This window comes from Vicugna pacos, chromosome 5 (assembly GCF_048564905.1).
Source record: "Vicugna pacos chromosome 5, VicPac4, whole genome shotgun sequence".
Classification (NCBI taxonomy): Eukaryota; Metazoa; Chordata; class Mammalia; order Artiodactyla; family Camelidae; genus Vicugna; species Vicugna pacos.
The window spans coordinates 47,774,242-47,788,097 of NC_132991.1; the positions used below are offsets into that span (position 1 = coordinate 47,774,242).

A 13,856-nucleotide genomic window follows, 5' to 3' on the forward strand; every position below is an offset into this window, starting at 1 on the left:
AAGAGTAGGACTCCAGATCCTTTTGTTCAACAGACCCACCCAGCTTCTAGAGGGCCACGGAGTATCTCTTGATAGCTGAACTGCTTGGTTTAGCACTGGGAGATAAAAGGCAGAGAGACAACAGAGAGAGAGATACAGAGGGTGATACAACTGTGATAAAGGAAAACAGGATCAGGGGACAGAATAAGACAGGGAGTAAAGTAAGAGGCAGGAAGAAAAGAAAACAGGGGAGTGAGAGAAGAGAGGACAGGAGAGAAAGTGAGAAGACTGAAAGGAGACAAGAAAGGTGAAAGAGATACAGAAAGGAAGAGAGGGCGACAGGGCCCAGTGGGCACTGAGGCCCTGGCCCGGGTGAGCTCCTGATAGGGTTCTGACATGGGTTTTTTGAGGCTGGTACTTGCGCTCAGGGGGTCAGTAAGAGAACCAAGTTACTCCGCGGCGAAAGCGCCGGCAGAGAAATATGTAAATCAGGGCTCCTTGTGCCCCGAGAGTGGCGCAATTACGCCCCTTGAACTAGAAGCAACAAGCTCCCGGCAGGCAAGATGCAGAGGGTGGCGGCGTCGCGGGGGAGGGAGCGGCTGCAGGAAAGAGTGTAGGGGGTGGGAACCTCACACCCTCACACCTAGTTCCCCGTGCCCCGAGCTTGGGTTCCCCCCTCCGCTCTTCGCTTCTTTCCCTTCCCCCTTCCTCCCCCTTCCTCCCCCTCCCTCCTCCTCCCTGCCGGCCTCGGTCCGCGTACTTAAAGCGGCGCGGGCGGGCGGGCGCGGGCGGGCGGCCCAGCCTGGTGGTGGCAGATGCACCCAGCAGTGGCAGCCGCCGGCGGCGCACAGGTGACCGGCCTGCGCCACAGCCTGGTCAGGGGGCGCCCGGGGAGAGCTGGCTGGAGAGGGAGGCCGATCCGCCCCCAGCGCGCGCGCGTCTCGGCGCCGGGAGTCGTCCCGGGGCGTGTTGGCGAGCACTGATATAGATATAAGGACATTTCTCTCCATGGCGTCACGTGACATAATTACCACCAGAATCAATCAAGATGAATTGCACGTCAGCGCCCGGTGGGGATTTTTGCTTAGTTGATCCTGGCCCAAGCCTCTTGTGCAATCGATGGCTCAGGTTGGCGGCGCGGGGAACGGCCCGGGGCTCGCCGGCGCCCACGCCGAGGAGCCATGAACGACTTTGACGAGTGCGGCCCGAGCGCAGCCAGCATGTACCTGCCCGGCTGCGCCTACTATGTGGCCCCGTCGGACTTCGCAAGCAAGCCGTCGTTCCTGTCACAACCGTCGTCCTGCCAGATGACTTTCCCCTACTCTTCCAACCTGGCGCCGCACGTCCAGCCCGTGCGCGAAGTGGCCTTCCGCGACTATGGCCTGGAGCGCGCCAAGTGGCCATACCGCGGCGGCAGCGGCGGCGGCGGCGCGGGGGGCGGCGGCGGTGGGGGCGGCCCTGGCGGGGGCGGCAGCAGCGGCGCCGGGGGCTACGCTCCCTACTACGCGGCAGCGGCGGCGGCAGCAGCAGCGGCGGCTGCGGCCGAGGAGGCGGCCATGCAGCGCGAACTGCTCCCGCCCGCTGGCCGGCGGCCGGACGTGCTCTTCAAGGCGCCCGAGCCGGTGTGTGCCGCGCCCGGGCCGCCGCACGGCCCGGCGGGCGCAGCCTCCAACTTCTACAGCGCCGTGGGCCGCAATGGCATCCTGCCGCAGGGCTTCGACCAGTTCTACGAGGCTGCGCCCGGGCCCCCGTTCACCGGGCCGCAGCCCCCTCCGCCGCCGGCGCCACTGCAGCCCGAGGGCGCTACCGACAAGGGCGACTCCAAGACGGGGGCCAGTGGCGGCGGGAGCAGTCCCTGCCCCAAGGCGACGCCCAGCTCAGAGCCCAAAGGGGCGGCAGAAGGCGGCGGCGGCGACGGCGAGGGGCCCCCGGGGGAGGCGGGGGCTGAGAAGAGCGGCGGCACAGGTAGGCACTTGGGTGCGGGGTGGGCGGCTGGGTTCCCGGGCCGCGGGCGCGGGGGGGCGGCGGGGGCCTCCCTCTGCTTGCGCCGTTTTATGTGCTACTTTATAAGCGTTCGAAGGGGTTTATACATCCTATAAGATTTCCCGGGCCGTTGTAAAGCGTGTTTACGATAGGAAACCAATTTAGGTGGGCTTAAGGTAGACTTCGAGAAGGACATTAATCGCTGCAGAGCTTTTCCCTACTTTTGTGTGTGTATGTTGAGGTGGTGGTTGTAGACACCATGGAGGGTGGAGAGAGTTCAAGCAAGTCTGTGAGTGTGGACACTCGAGCCTTCTTCTTTTAAAGGGGTAGGGGGGTGGTTGGGGAGAGTTTGATTCTTGAACTGGACTTTATCCAAGCCGCTGGCTGACGCGCGCTGCTGGCTGGAGTCGAGCAGACGCCCGGCGCGCTGGTGTTTCTCTCCCTTTCGAGTCCAGCTCAGAGCCAGCTTCACCCTCTGCTTCCCTACCTCAGTGCCAGGATGTGTGTGTGTGTGTGTGTGTGTGTGTCCGGGCGTGAACACACACTCGTCCACGCCCGCACTCTCTCCTGTGCCCGCCCATATATCATCCCCCACGATGCAGGCAGGGCCTTTCAGCGGCAGCAGGGGACGTCCCCAACGGAGCCGAGGCCTGGCCCTCACGCTGGCCTGGGCAGACAGGCGGAGGTAGGCAGGCAGCGGCCTCTCTCACCCCTTGGTCTATTTGCCTTGCAGTGGCCCCCCAGAGGTCCCGGAAAAAGCGCTGTCCCTACACCAAGTACCAGATCCGCGAACTGGAACGCGAGTTTTTCTTTAACGTGTACATAAACAAAGAGAAAAGACTCCAACTCTCTCGAATGCTCAACCTCACCGACCGGCAAGTCAAAATCTGGTTCCAGAATCGCAGGATGAAAGAAAAGAAACTGAACAGAGACCGTCTGCAGTATTTCACTGGAAACCCCTTATTTTGAGAGCTCCAGGAAGCACCCCTCTCTCCCGAGCCCCACTCACCCACTCTCCTCCCCACCAACCTGCCCTGGGCAGGCCCAATATCCTTGGGTTTAATGCCGCCTCTTCTCTGTGGAACTCCACGTTTCCTTCCCACGGTCAACTCGGGACCTCCCAGCGACCACTGCAGCCTGCGGACGAGGTCGGGGACTTGGCCCAACGGATCCTAATAAGGGGAAAATGGTAAATGCAAACGTCCCTTTACAATTTTATCGCCAATGCGCTGTTGTCCTCCCTCCCTCTCTCTGAGCTCCCGTGGGGACGCTGTGGGATCGGTAGAGTTAGGCCGAAGGGCTGGAAGGCGCTTGTTTTTGTTCTGAGTTTAAGGGACCCCGTCCTTGCCTCTTGGTGAATGCAGATTATTTAAACTCTGGGAAATGTACTTTTGGTCTGTCTTATCAAGGCATGAGTCACTGTTTTTTTGTGTGAATAAATGGTTTCTAGTAAAATGGAGGTTACAGCTTCAATACACTATGAATTTTCCTCTTTGAAGAAGTTTAGTGTCTGATTAGGATATTTAGTGGCCAGAACCTTCTCTCTGAAGCAACTGAAAATCAAGTGAGATGCTTTGTAATCCCATTAAAATAAGAGTTGTTCCCTCCCATCCCTTCTAGGCTACACTGGTTTTAAAAAAAATCACTTTAAGGATAAATTCCTCAACTGAAGATGTGACCCAGCCATGCTGGTGCTGCCTTCTTCAGGTAATGAAGCTGGGGCAGCAGGAACCTAAGAAGCAAATCTCCTTCCCCACCCCACCCCCAGTGTAGTAAACTTAAAATTTCTGAAAAGACAACACTAAAAAAAACTGGTTAGGAAATCCAAATTCACTCTTAACAAGGTGTCAAGGATCCAGGGTCCCTTAAAAGAAGAAACCAAAACTAAAACCCTTCACTGAAAAAAAAAAGTTTGCTAAACAAAGTTATCAGTGGGTAGACAGAGCCTGGGGTCCTTGCTGATATCACAGGGGCCTGGAGCAGAGAAGGTAACCCCCCTCCCTGGAAATAGAGCCCAGGGCTACAGACCCACTTCTCACCACATTTATCGCTTCAAGTTAAAGAATGTGGTGGGGGCTGCACTGCACTTTATGTTGCAGGGCCAGGCCAGGCTGTTTACAAAACCTTGAACTGTCTAGACAACACCATAAAAGCCAAAGTTCTAAACAGCTTAATTGGGTTATATTATACACCTTCTGGTGGGCCCAAAAGAGATTTCCGCAATGTGCAATAAACTGGAAGAGTGAGAAAAAGCTTCTCTTTCTCTGAAAAGAGTTAAGTGAATCTTATGACTCTTAACCTCTTATAAGCCGTAAGTCAAAAAAATAAATCCACAAGATGTACAGAACCCCATGCATCTTGCAAGGAGGCATGCATTTCCAAATGCAAAATTTTTTTAATTACCAGAGCTTTGTGGGGAAGGAAAAACATAAGTGCATAAGTGTATGCCTTTGAACTTCCAAAATGTCAAGGTCATCACCTTTAACCTTTCTGAATAATTAGGCGCCTTAAGGTTCTTCTGTGATATTCAGCTGCCACCCACTTACACACACACATGCTCACACACATCCAGACCCCCACACACATTTATGACCACACAGAATCATATCGGGGGCTCACCATAAATCTAAGCAAATTCCTAATTTCAGGATCAATAACCTTAATTTCCCTTCAAACATTTGTGTAATTCAATAGCAACTGACTTCTTTTAAAAATTCTAGTTAGAATAAAATGTCTACCAGCATGCTTTTAAGACAGATAAGAAATGCTGGGGGTGTTTTTGGTGGGGGGGGTCGTAGATAGCTCTAATGAAGAACCGCAGTTTTAAATGCAGGCATTTAAAAAAGGAAGTTCTATTCAGCTTTACACCTTCGTTATATTTGAAAAAAAAAACCTGTCACCCTGTCAAATAAATTACTGCACTTGCTATGATGTGGAACAAAAGAAAATATATTTATATTGTTTCCAAAAGCGCCCCTCTACCTTTGGTGAAAAATGCAATAGAAACGAAGCCTACAATGGAATAATTTCGTTCAGAAGGGGATTCCTTTGTTTGGAATTCTGAGCATCCGTTACAATGTCAGTGCTCTAGCAGTATGATCATTCCAGGAACTTAAAACTGGTTTCTTTCTTTCTCTCTCCATCTCTCTCGCTCTTTTTAACTGCGTCTAAATGTAGCAAGCTTGTATGTCCACCACCTTAGGCAAGCGGAACCTAGAGATACCATTTCACGTTTGCATGGCTTTGGAGAGCCACACGGGGGCGTGCTCATGTTCCAGAAAACGCATTTGTCGGAGAGGCCGCGGTACCATATACTTCCAATAATAGATTCTAATATGCAGTCTTAGCCCTTTAGAAACCACTAAGGTGTTTGTTCGCTGTGTGTTTGTTCTAAGCAGCCATGAGGTTGGGAGGTTGTATAAAGACAGTGAAAAGGGAGCTACCCATGTTACTAAAACAAGCGATCACTTAATCGTTGTCTTCTTAAAGCTGTTGCAAAGAATACCTTGGTATAACCTGTGGTCTCGAGGAGAGGTTTTTTAAAAGACAAATATGTGCATTTCAAAATAGGTTCTGCTACTGCGAGTTAATTAAATTAGGGAAATCAATTTTCTTGTTGGTTTGAGTGTGAAGAGCGATAGGAAGGTTAGGACCACCCCTGTACAAAACCACGTCCGCTTTGCGCGCTCTCCGACCGCCTGGGGTGATTAAAAGGCTTTTGTTTAAGAGATCAGGGCGCCGGCAACTTAGCTGAGTGTTGTCTCAGAAAAATGAGACGCATCGGGACTGAGCGGGTCATTCCACGCGAGGGAGTCACCCCTCCCCCTGACCCGGTCGTGCCTGATGTCCCGGGCTACCGGTAGTGACCAAGAAGCGCAGGCAGGACTGACTTGGGGCGACTGGTCCCGGCTGGGCTAATGTGGCTGCGGGAAGCGGCAGGCAGTCCCGGGAAACATTTTTACTTTAAAGGCGTCGTGGAATAGAGAATGCATTTGAAGCAAACGAGCTTTGTGTTTGACAGAACCCTGGCCACCCTTCCAAGCCGTCTGCTGGCCTTGAGCGCGGAGTTTGATTTTGGCACCAGCTTTTGAAAGCAGTTTTTCTCGCCGAGTGCCCTCCTCGACCCCACCCCCACCCTGAGAAGCCCCTGATATTGAGGACGGTCTGTGTCACCATCCGCAGTCCAAAAGGGAAGATCCAAAATGAAGAGTGGCATTCCCTTCTTTCCCGAAGTTCATTGTGAAGCACATGCAATCCCTTGAATTAGTAAGGACCTTGTTGGCTCCGCTCTCTCTGCCCCCTCCCTCCAGGCCCTGGACCAAAGGCTCTGGGTCCACCCCTGGGAGGTGGCATCCGCTTCAGCAGAGGCTGGGGGCTGTGAGATTCCCCACCCCACAGGAGGCGCCAGCCAGAGGCATGGATGTTCCCCGCGGGCACCCTGGCTCCTGCCTGTCTGACCGTGGGTCCAGTTTAGCTATGATGAAGTGACATTTCCCCGGGCCTAATCTGAGCCTCAGTCCAAGTTGGGGTGAGAACCCCCTCCTCAAATGTTGTGTTGCTCTTTAGGTGGCACCAGCGGGTGTTCATGTGGCATTGGTTGGCAGCCTCACCCAGACCATGAGTGTTCAGCGGGTCTGCAATTTATTTCCCCCTGGCAGCACCCAAGTTGAGCCTGAAAAAGGCCAGGAGATTGGACTAGGATTTCTGGGGACTGCAGACCTGACTTATTTTGGTTTTTCAGGGTGTGTAGGGCTCATAGAGCATAGCCACATATCTTGTGTCCCTGAGGTCTCAGATCCCGAAGTGGAGGGAAAATAGGAGAAGTAGGAGTTCTTTGTGTCTACGAAGGAAAAAGGTTCCTGGGCACTGGCCCTTTTGCACATTTCCCTAGACCCCTCCTCACGTTGGTGGTGTCTTCCCCAGTCTCTCCAACTGCCCCCTTGATTTTTTCCCCTTTGGCCAGGAGGTGCAAGGGTGCAACCCAGAGCAGTGCCCTGAGGAAGCAGCTTTTAAAATTTGTGCCCAACCTCTCTGCCCCCAAAGAGTGGCACAGCCCTGAGAGGCCACTTGGGGCCCAAATTTAGGGTGAACCTAGGAGTCCCCAGGTCCACTCTGGCCGAGGGCTACTGCTCTTCTTCTCGGTGACAGGAGAGCGCAGATGCAAGCCACTTCTTGATTACAAATGCTAATTTCTTACTAAAGCGACCCTTTTAATTTTTTTCTGGAAAGAACTGAGCCAGAGAGAAGGATGTCCTGGTACAAATATGGATATTCATCTCCTTTATGATGCAGTATTGATTTATTATTAATGGTAACTGCTCTAACTGATCTAAAGATGATCGAAAACAGCAGCTATCAGCTACATTAAATACTTGTAAGCAAATAAAGGCTGGCCTTGAAAGCCACTGCCTTTTCATTCCATTTGCTTTATTTTAGCCTTAGTGTCAGGCAAACTTTCCATCCTCCGAGGCCCAGACCCTTCTCTTGTATTATTTCTATTTTGCTTGATTTTTATAATAAAATCTCTTTGAAATATGGGCAGTCTCTGGTTTCAGGGAACTGATCTGAAGACAGACATTTGAAAAAGAATGAAAGAAAATTTTGTGATAATATACTCAGAATTATATCTGATACACATTTTCCCCCCTGTGAGTAGAGAACTATTTAAAACCAAATCCACTGTGGGAGTAACTTTGAGTTTGAAGGCGCCAGGAGCTGAAACAGAAGGCCCCCCAAATTCAGAAGGCAGATCCTGCCTGTCCTGGCTCACGGCAGACCTACCCGTTCGGTGAGGAATCGCTGTTTTTTAGCTTGGATGTTTTCTTCATGTATAAATAAAGATTATGAAAGGGCATTTGATGGGCATAAAATTCCCGATTAGATTGAATACTCTTGCCTCTCTTGTGCGATTGGGAGAATTGGACAACGGAGTTCCCGGCAGCTCCCTTGGCCGGCATGCAAAGGGAGGACAGTGCTGGAGCGCCAGGCTGGCGTCAGGGCGCCTGCCGTGAACGCGTGCAGCGGGCACTTTGTCCAGCCTGGGCACGCTTTGCTGCGGCTGGGATTATGATCTCCACCTCAAGAGAAAGCAATTTTCGGGGTGCTAGTCAGTGGCTGTTAGCTTTGAAAGGGAGCTTAGCAGGCTAGAGTCAAAAGGTGGGGTGTTTTGCCTTCCTCACTCCCCCACCCCCAAGCTTAAAAACAGCCACCCCTGCCGAAGGTAATGTTTAAACGTCTGCGTCGTCGGCCAGCATCCTGCAGCCCGAGCAGTTAGAGGCGCCAGGCTTTTAACCTGACAATGATGTTGTATTTGAACAGCTGCGTAAAGGTTTAAAAGGTCTGTCTCATTGCCACCGCGGAGTTTTTTAAAAGGGGTTATTGTTTGGGCGAGGGCACTGCGAGGGGACAGGCGAAGTGGTCCCAAGGCCGAAAATAATGTCCAATGCCTGTTTCTACCAGACCAGGGGAACTTCCTTTTGGGGAGGGGGACAAAAGGTTTGTTGTGAAAGGTTTTTGTGAAGGGGCCAGCAAGCTACTAGGTCCCCCAGTAGGCTGAGGAACTTTAGTAGCATCGGGCTCCAAAGAAATATTCTGCTGAGGCAGAAACCCAATTTGCCCACAAGTTCAGTTTCCGGGCCTGAAATCCAAGGCCAACCCATGACAAGATGAGTGTGGGGAGAAGAAAACACGGATACCCTTCCAGACAGAGAACTGGTTTATGAGCAGAGTTTCCGGGGCCCTTTACTTCTCTTGGATGCAGGGAAGGGGATTTGAAAGCCGGAGGTCGGCTCCAGCGCCCTGGCCAGGGCCCCTCGCCCAGGGCAAGCCTTTGGAAATCAAGGTTAAAGCTCCCCGCTGCTGCCCCGAGGCCGCGGCTTCCGAAACACTGCTCACCCGCCTGCAACCAGAGAACGAGGCGGGAAGTTGTTGGAGAAGTTTCTCATAAAACTCTGAGTTTCCATGGTGGTGATGGTGGTGGTTCTTTTAATGAGCTCGACCACAACCCCAGACCAAATCTTCTTTATAGAACTTTCCATCACCAAAGAAAACAGAGGACTAAGGTTCCTCCACCTCTTTTTTCTCCCTTCCCTTATCCAAGTAGAACCATGTCAAATAATTTTAGAAATTGTCCAAAACTATAAAACTCAACTTCTGACAAAAGTATAGCTTTTAATATTTGACAATTTGTATTAAAACAAAAATTGACCTTCTTGGTTAGTAGCGAAGGGGAAAAATCAATAGTATAATTTTCAATAATTCATAAAGCGAACGCCATTATGCTAAATCTTAACTATTAATCTTATCCTTTACAAAGTCTCGATTGATTTGTTAATAAAATATCTTCCCGTGTGTGGCAACAGCGGGTATAACTCTTTAAAAACCTTCAGAAGCAAGAAAATTACCAAGTAGCCCAAGAATGTAGATGAGAATTTTATTGATCGCCCTGATTCTTCTTAATATGTATTAATAAATTCCACAACCTTTTGTACCTTGCACTTGTCAGAAACCAATGCTTTTACAAAATCCATAAAAGGAAAACATATTTTTCTTTGCAGAAGAACCAAATGACACCTTTGCATCTCTCTCGGCTCCTGCTTGGCCCAGTTTTCTAAAACTTCTGGAGTCTGAGGGCGAGAGTTTCCCCCTTTCCTGGAAAAAATTCTTTTCTTGTTTTCTTCCTTCCTTCCTCTTTGCCCTCTATTATCAGGGTGTGTGGGGAGGGAAACCTCGGTTTAGCTCTTCCGCTGGGAACCCGAGGGACGCTTTCGTGGATGGCGAACTGCTGGCGAGGGATTGTCTCCGGGCTGAAAGCTCCCAGCGGCCCGGCCCGCAGAGGTCGGGGTGTGGTTCCTTGGAGAGTCGAAGGCTCCGGTAGCCCACCGGGACAGGGAGGCGCTGGGAGCTGGGGCGGGCGGACCGAGGCAGAAGACGCGCCGGGGCCAGGCCGGTCCTCGGAGCTCCGCGGGGCTGGCCAGCTGCGTGGCCTTTCGGCCCTCGCGGCCCTTCTCGCCTCCGCTCCCCAGGATACCTTGGCCGCGACTCCGCGCCAGGGCTCTTTCCTGTGGACCTCTGGGGTAGGCTGTCTCAGAGCCTGGTGAATCCGACTCACCTTCCCAGGCTGCCCGGCACAAAATGAACCAGGCTGGGCCCCCACCCCCTGCCCGGGCCCCGGCCCTCTCGGACGCCTTCTGCCTGGGTGTGTGCGGGGTGGGGAATGCTTCTGTGTGCTGGCGCCACTGCGCTCTGTCTTCCCTCCCCGCGTGTGTCCTCCCGGAGACCCCTCGGGCCGAGCCTTTCCTTCCGCCTGCGGGGCCCAGAGGCCCGAGTGGGGGACGCGAGTGGGGGCGGGCGGGCCGAACAAGCCCCGGGAGGCTGGCAGGCGGCGGAGAGTGCTGGGCCGGTTGTCTCTAGCGCGCACTATCGCGGGCGCATAGTAGATGTCGCTGTTGTCCGTGCTTACGCGGCCGGCCGGCCGGGCTCTGGAGCACGTGACCTGCGAGGAGGCTGCGGCTCAAGGCCATTTTCAAATCTCATTGGCTTGGTTGTCATGTGGTCGGCAGAGGCATCCACAATTACACGGGGAATGTTTTCCTAGAGATGTCAGCCTACAAAGGACACAATCTCTCTTCTTCAAATTCCTCCCCAAAATGTCCTTTCCCAACAGCTCTCCTGCTGCTAATACTTTTTTAGTAGATTCCTTGATCAGTGCCTGCAGGAGTGACAGTTTTTATTCGAGCAGCGCCAGCATGTACATGCCACCACCTAGCGCAGACATGGGGACCTATGGAATGCAAACCTGTGGACTGCTCCCGTCTCTGGCCAAAAGAGAAGTGAACCACCAAAATATGGGTATGAATGTGCATCCTTATATACCTCAAGTAGACACTTGGACAGACCCGAACAGATCTTGTCGAATAGAGCAACCTGTTACACAGCAAGTCCCCACTTGCTCCTTCACCACCAACATTAAGGAAGAATCCAATTGCTGCATGTATTCTGATAAGCGCAACAAACTCATTTCTGCCGAGGTCCCTTCGTACCAGAGGCTGGTCCCTGAGTCCTGTCCCGTTGAGAACCCCGAGGTTCCTGTCCCTGGATATTTTAGACTGAGTCAGACCTACGCCACCGGGAAAACCCAAGAGTACAATAACAGCCCCGAAGGCAGCTCCACAGTCATGCTCCAGCTCAACCCTCGCGGCGCGGCCAAGCCGCAGCTCTCGGCCGCCCAGCTGCAGATGGAAAAGAAGATGAACGAGCCCGCGAGTGGCCAGGAGCCCACCAAAGTCTCCCAGGTGGAGAGCCCCGAGGCTAAGGGTGGCCTTCCGGAAGAGAGGAGCTGCCTGGCTGAGGTCTCCGTGTCCAGTCCCGAAGTACAGGAGAAGGAAAGCAAAGGTCGGTATGAGCAGAGTTGCCACCCCGGCGGGGAGCGCAGCCCGGGAATCCGGCAGAGAGGGAGCACCCGCGTGCCCAGTGCCGAGCCCGGCAGTCTGGGGCCCGAATGGCAGGTGCCGCTCCTCCTGGCTTTTAGAGGGGCAGTCTTAGTCCCGAGATGGTCTCTGCTTCTCCCTCGCTGCTCTGGCCCTCCTGGCTAGTCCTGGCCGCATGCTGATGGCGCCTGGGCAGAGGAAGGGCTTGCTGGGTTTATTTTTTCCTGAGCTAGACCTGAAATGCAACAAAAGAGCACAAATGAGACCTGCGGCTGGTAAACACGGCCCCAGAACCTCCTTTCTCCTGCTCAGATTTGCAGTCCCAACTCTGCCTTTCACCTAGTGATTTTAAGGTGGTCCAAGACACTGTGTGTGTGTTCAAGTGTATGCACCCCGCATCCTGCGAGCTTGGGGGTGGCAAGGGGAATGAGATGGCTGGGCCGGTTGGTGCTTGGGCTGGGAAACAGGGCTCCCTGCCTCTGCGGGTCTAGGTAACCTTGGCTTTGTCTGGGGAAAGTGTCTCAAGCTTTGCATCCCATTTGCAAAAGGGGCAAAGGGGGAAGGAGGGGGAGAATGGAACGCGAATGGCCCACCCGGCAGGGCCAGCCATGGGGCTGGGCAGGGCAAAGAGCCAGGGACTCTGGCTTTTCTGCCCCCAATCCTCTCCCTCAGTGCCCAGAGTTGGGCCACAGCAAGGAGCTACATTTCTGGGAGAATGCTTTTGTGTGGGGACAAGAAGGCATGAGAATTCAGGAAATTTGGGGGCATATAGCAATGCCCGGGCAGAACAGAGAAGGTGTACGCGATTCCTCAGTTATCTTTTGAAAGAAAATGGGTACGTGTAAACCTGGCTGTGGGGCTCCCCGCCTGCCTAGGAGAGGTGGGTAAGAAGTGGCAGACTTGGGAATCTGAGGCTACACTGGGGTGGTAAGCTTGTCAGGCTGTGGTTTGCTGCTTCCACTTCAACCCGGTTATGAGATGATCACTTAGAATGTTGCCGGTGAAATCCTGAAAGTTTACTGGTGTACTAAGGTTTTGTGCAGGTCAGAAAGTTGAGAGACAGAGAGAGAGAGAGAGAGGAAGAGAACCCTGACACAGAGGGTGAGAGTATCCGCCCATCTTGTCATTTTGGCATTTAAACTAATCTGACATCATTTACAAATCCCTTCCAGGGCCCACCTCATGTGAATAATGTTTAATTCCAGCATTTCCCCCAAGCGGCCTGGCTGCCAGCGGGGTCAATGCCAAGGGTACATTTGAACAGACTGAGAGAAAAAAATTCTTGATTTTTTTCTTCTTCTCCCTTTAATTTTGTTAGAGGAAATCAAGTCTGATACTCCAACCAGCAATTGGCTCACTGCAAAGAGTGGCAGAAAGAAGAGGTGCCCTTACACTAAGCACCAAACGCTGGAATTAGAAAAAGAGTTCTTGTTCAATATGTACCTCACCCGCGAGCGCCGCCTAGAGATCAGTAAGAGCGTTAACCTCACCGACAGGCAGGTCAAGATTTGGTTTCAAAACCGCCGAATGAAACTCAAGAAGATGAGCCGAGAGAACCGGATCCGAGAACTGACCGCCAACCTCACCTTCTCTTAGGTCCGAGGCCGGTCAGAGGCCAGGATCGGAGAGGGGGCACCGTGTTCCAGGGCCCAGTGCTGGAGGACTGGAAAGGCGGAAACAAAACCTTCATTGCTCTTTGTTTTTTGATTTGTTTTGTTTCGTTTTTTTTTTCCTGCTAGAATGTGACTTTGGGGTCATTCTGTTCGTGCTGCAAGTGATCTGTAATCCCTATGAGTATATCTATATATATTAAAAAACTAGCACGTGTAATTTATTATTTTTTTCATCGTAATGCAGGGTAACTATTACTGCGCATTTTCATTTGGATCTTAACTTATTGGAACTGTAGAGCATCCATCAATCCATTTGTCCATCCAGCGATGTGACTTCTTCATATTTTTCCTAACACAAAAGGTCTGTGTGTGGTTAGTCCATGAGCTCATGGCGTTTTGAGTCCATCCAGTACTTAAAAGTACTTAAATTACATATATATTTAAAAAAGAGTAAGAAAACCCACAAGCTTTGGGGGGAGGGGGATGAAAAAAGCACATTACAATGTATCTTTTTGCAGATGAATTTAGCAATTGTCCTTAGTGAGATGGAATATTGACGACTTAATGCCTTGTAGCCTTTCCCTTGTGGTGCATCTGTGGTTTGGTAGAAGTACAACAGCAACCTGTCCTTTCTGTGCATGTTCTGGTCGCATGTTTAATGCAATAAACTCTGGAAATGAGTGCGCTCTCTCTGCTTTCTGAAATGGAACTATGTTATGGTGGAAATGAAAGCCCTTGGTGAGATCTTCCTGTTAAACTCCTTATTTAGGGCAGTTGTAGGGGTGGTAGAGCGCAGGGGAAGAGAGATGGGAGAGAAAAGCTGGAGGGGCCTTTGGTGCTGAAATTTGGCAGT

At 52.1% G+C, this 13,856-nt stretch overlaps 2 protein-coding genes across 2 annotated transcripts; both read left to right on the top strand.

The window, feature by feature from the left end:
- The first annotated feature begins 785 nt into the window (after positions 1-785).
- HOXD11 (homeobox D11) lies at positions 786-12,780 on the top strand. The gene is made up of 3 exons (XM_072961200.1): positions 786-1,944; positions 2,696-3,151; positions 12,709-12,780. Exons 1-2 carry the CDS (start codon positions 1,161-1,163, stop codon positions 2,929-2,931), a joined length of 1,020 nt encoding a protein of 339 aa, XP_072817301.1. The 5' UTR covers positions 786-1,160; the 3' UTR covers positions 2,932-3,151; positions 12,709-12,780.
- Positions 7,439-13,680, top strand: HOXD10 (homeobox D10). The gene is made up of 2 exons (XM_006204891.3): positions 7,439-11,355; positions 12,709-13,680. The coding sequence occupies exons 1-2, from the start codon at positions 10,401-10,403 to the stop codon at positions 12,984-12,986; spliced, it is 1,233 nt and encodes a 410-aa protein (XP_006204953.2). The 5' UTR covers positions 7,439-10,400; the 3' UTR covers positions 12,987-13,680.
- The last annotated feature ends 176 nt before the right edge of the window (positions 13,681-13,856 follow it).

Excerpts from the sequence above, each read along its gene's own strand:
- HOXD11 (XM_072961200.1), top strand. The coding sequence starts at position 1,161 with ATGAACGACTTTGACGAGTGCGGCCCGAGCGCAGCCAGCATGTACCTG. Across the intron at positions 1,945-2,695 it reads TGAGAAGAGCGGCGGCACAG|TGGCCCCCCAGAGGTCCCGG; the intron begins GTAGGCACTTGG and ends TTTGCCTTGCAG.
- HOXD10 (XM_006204891.3), top strand. The coding sequence starts at position 10,401 with ATGTCGCTGTTGTCCGTGCTTACGCGGCCGGCCGGCCGGGCTCTGGAG. Across the intron at positions 11,356-12,708 it reads ACAGGAGAAGGAAAGCAAAG|AGGAAATCAAGTCTGATACT; the intron begins GTCGGTATGAGC and ends TAATTTTGTTAG.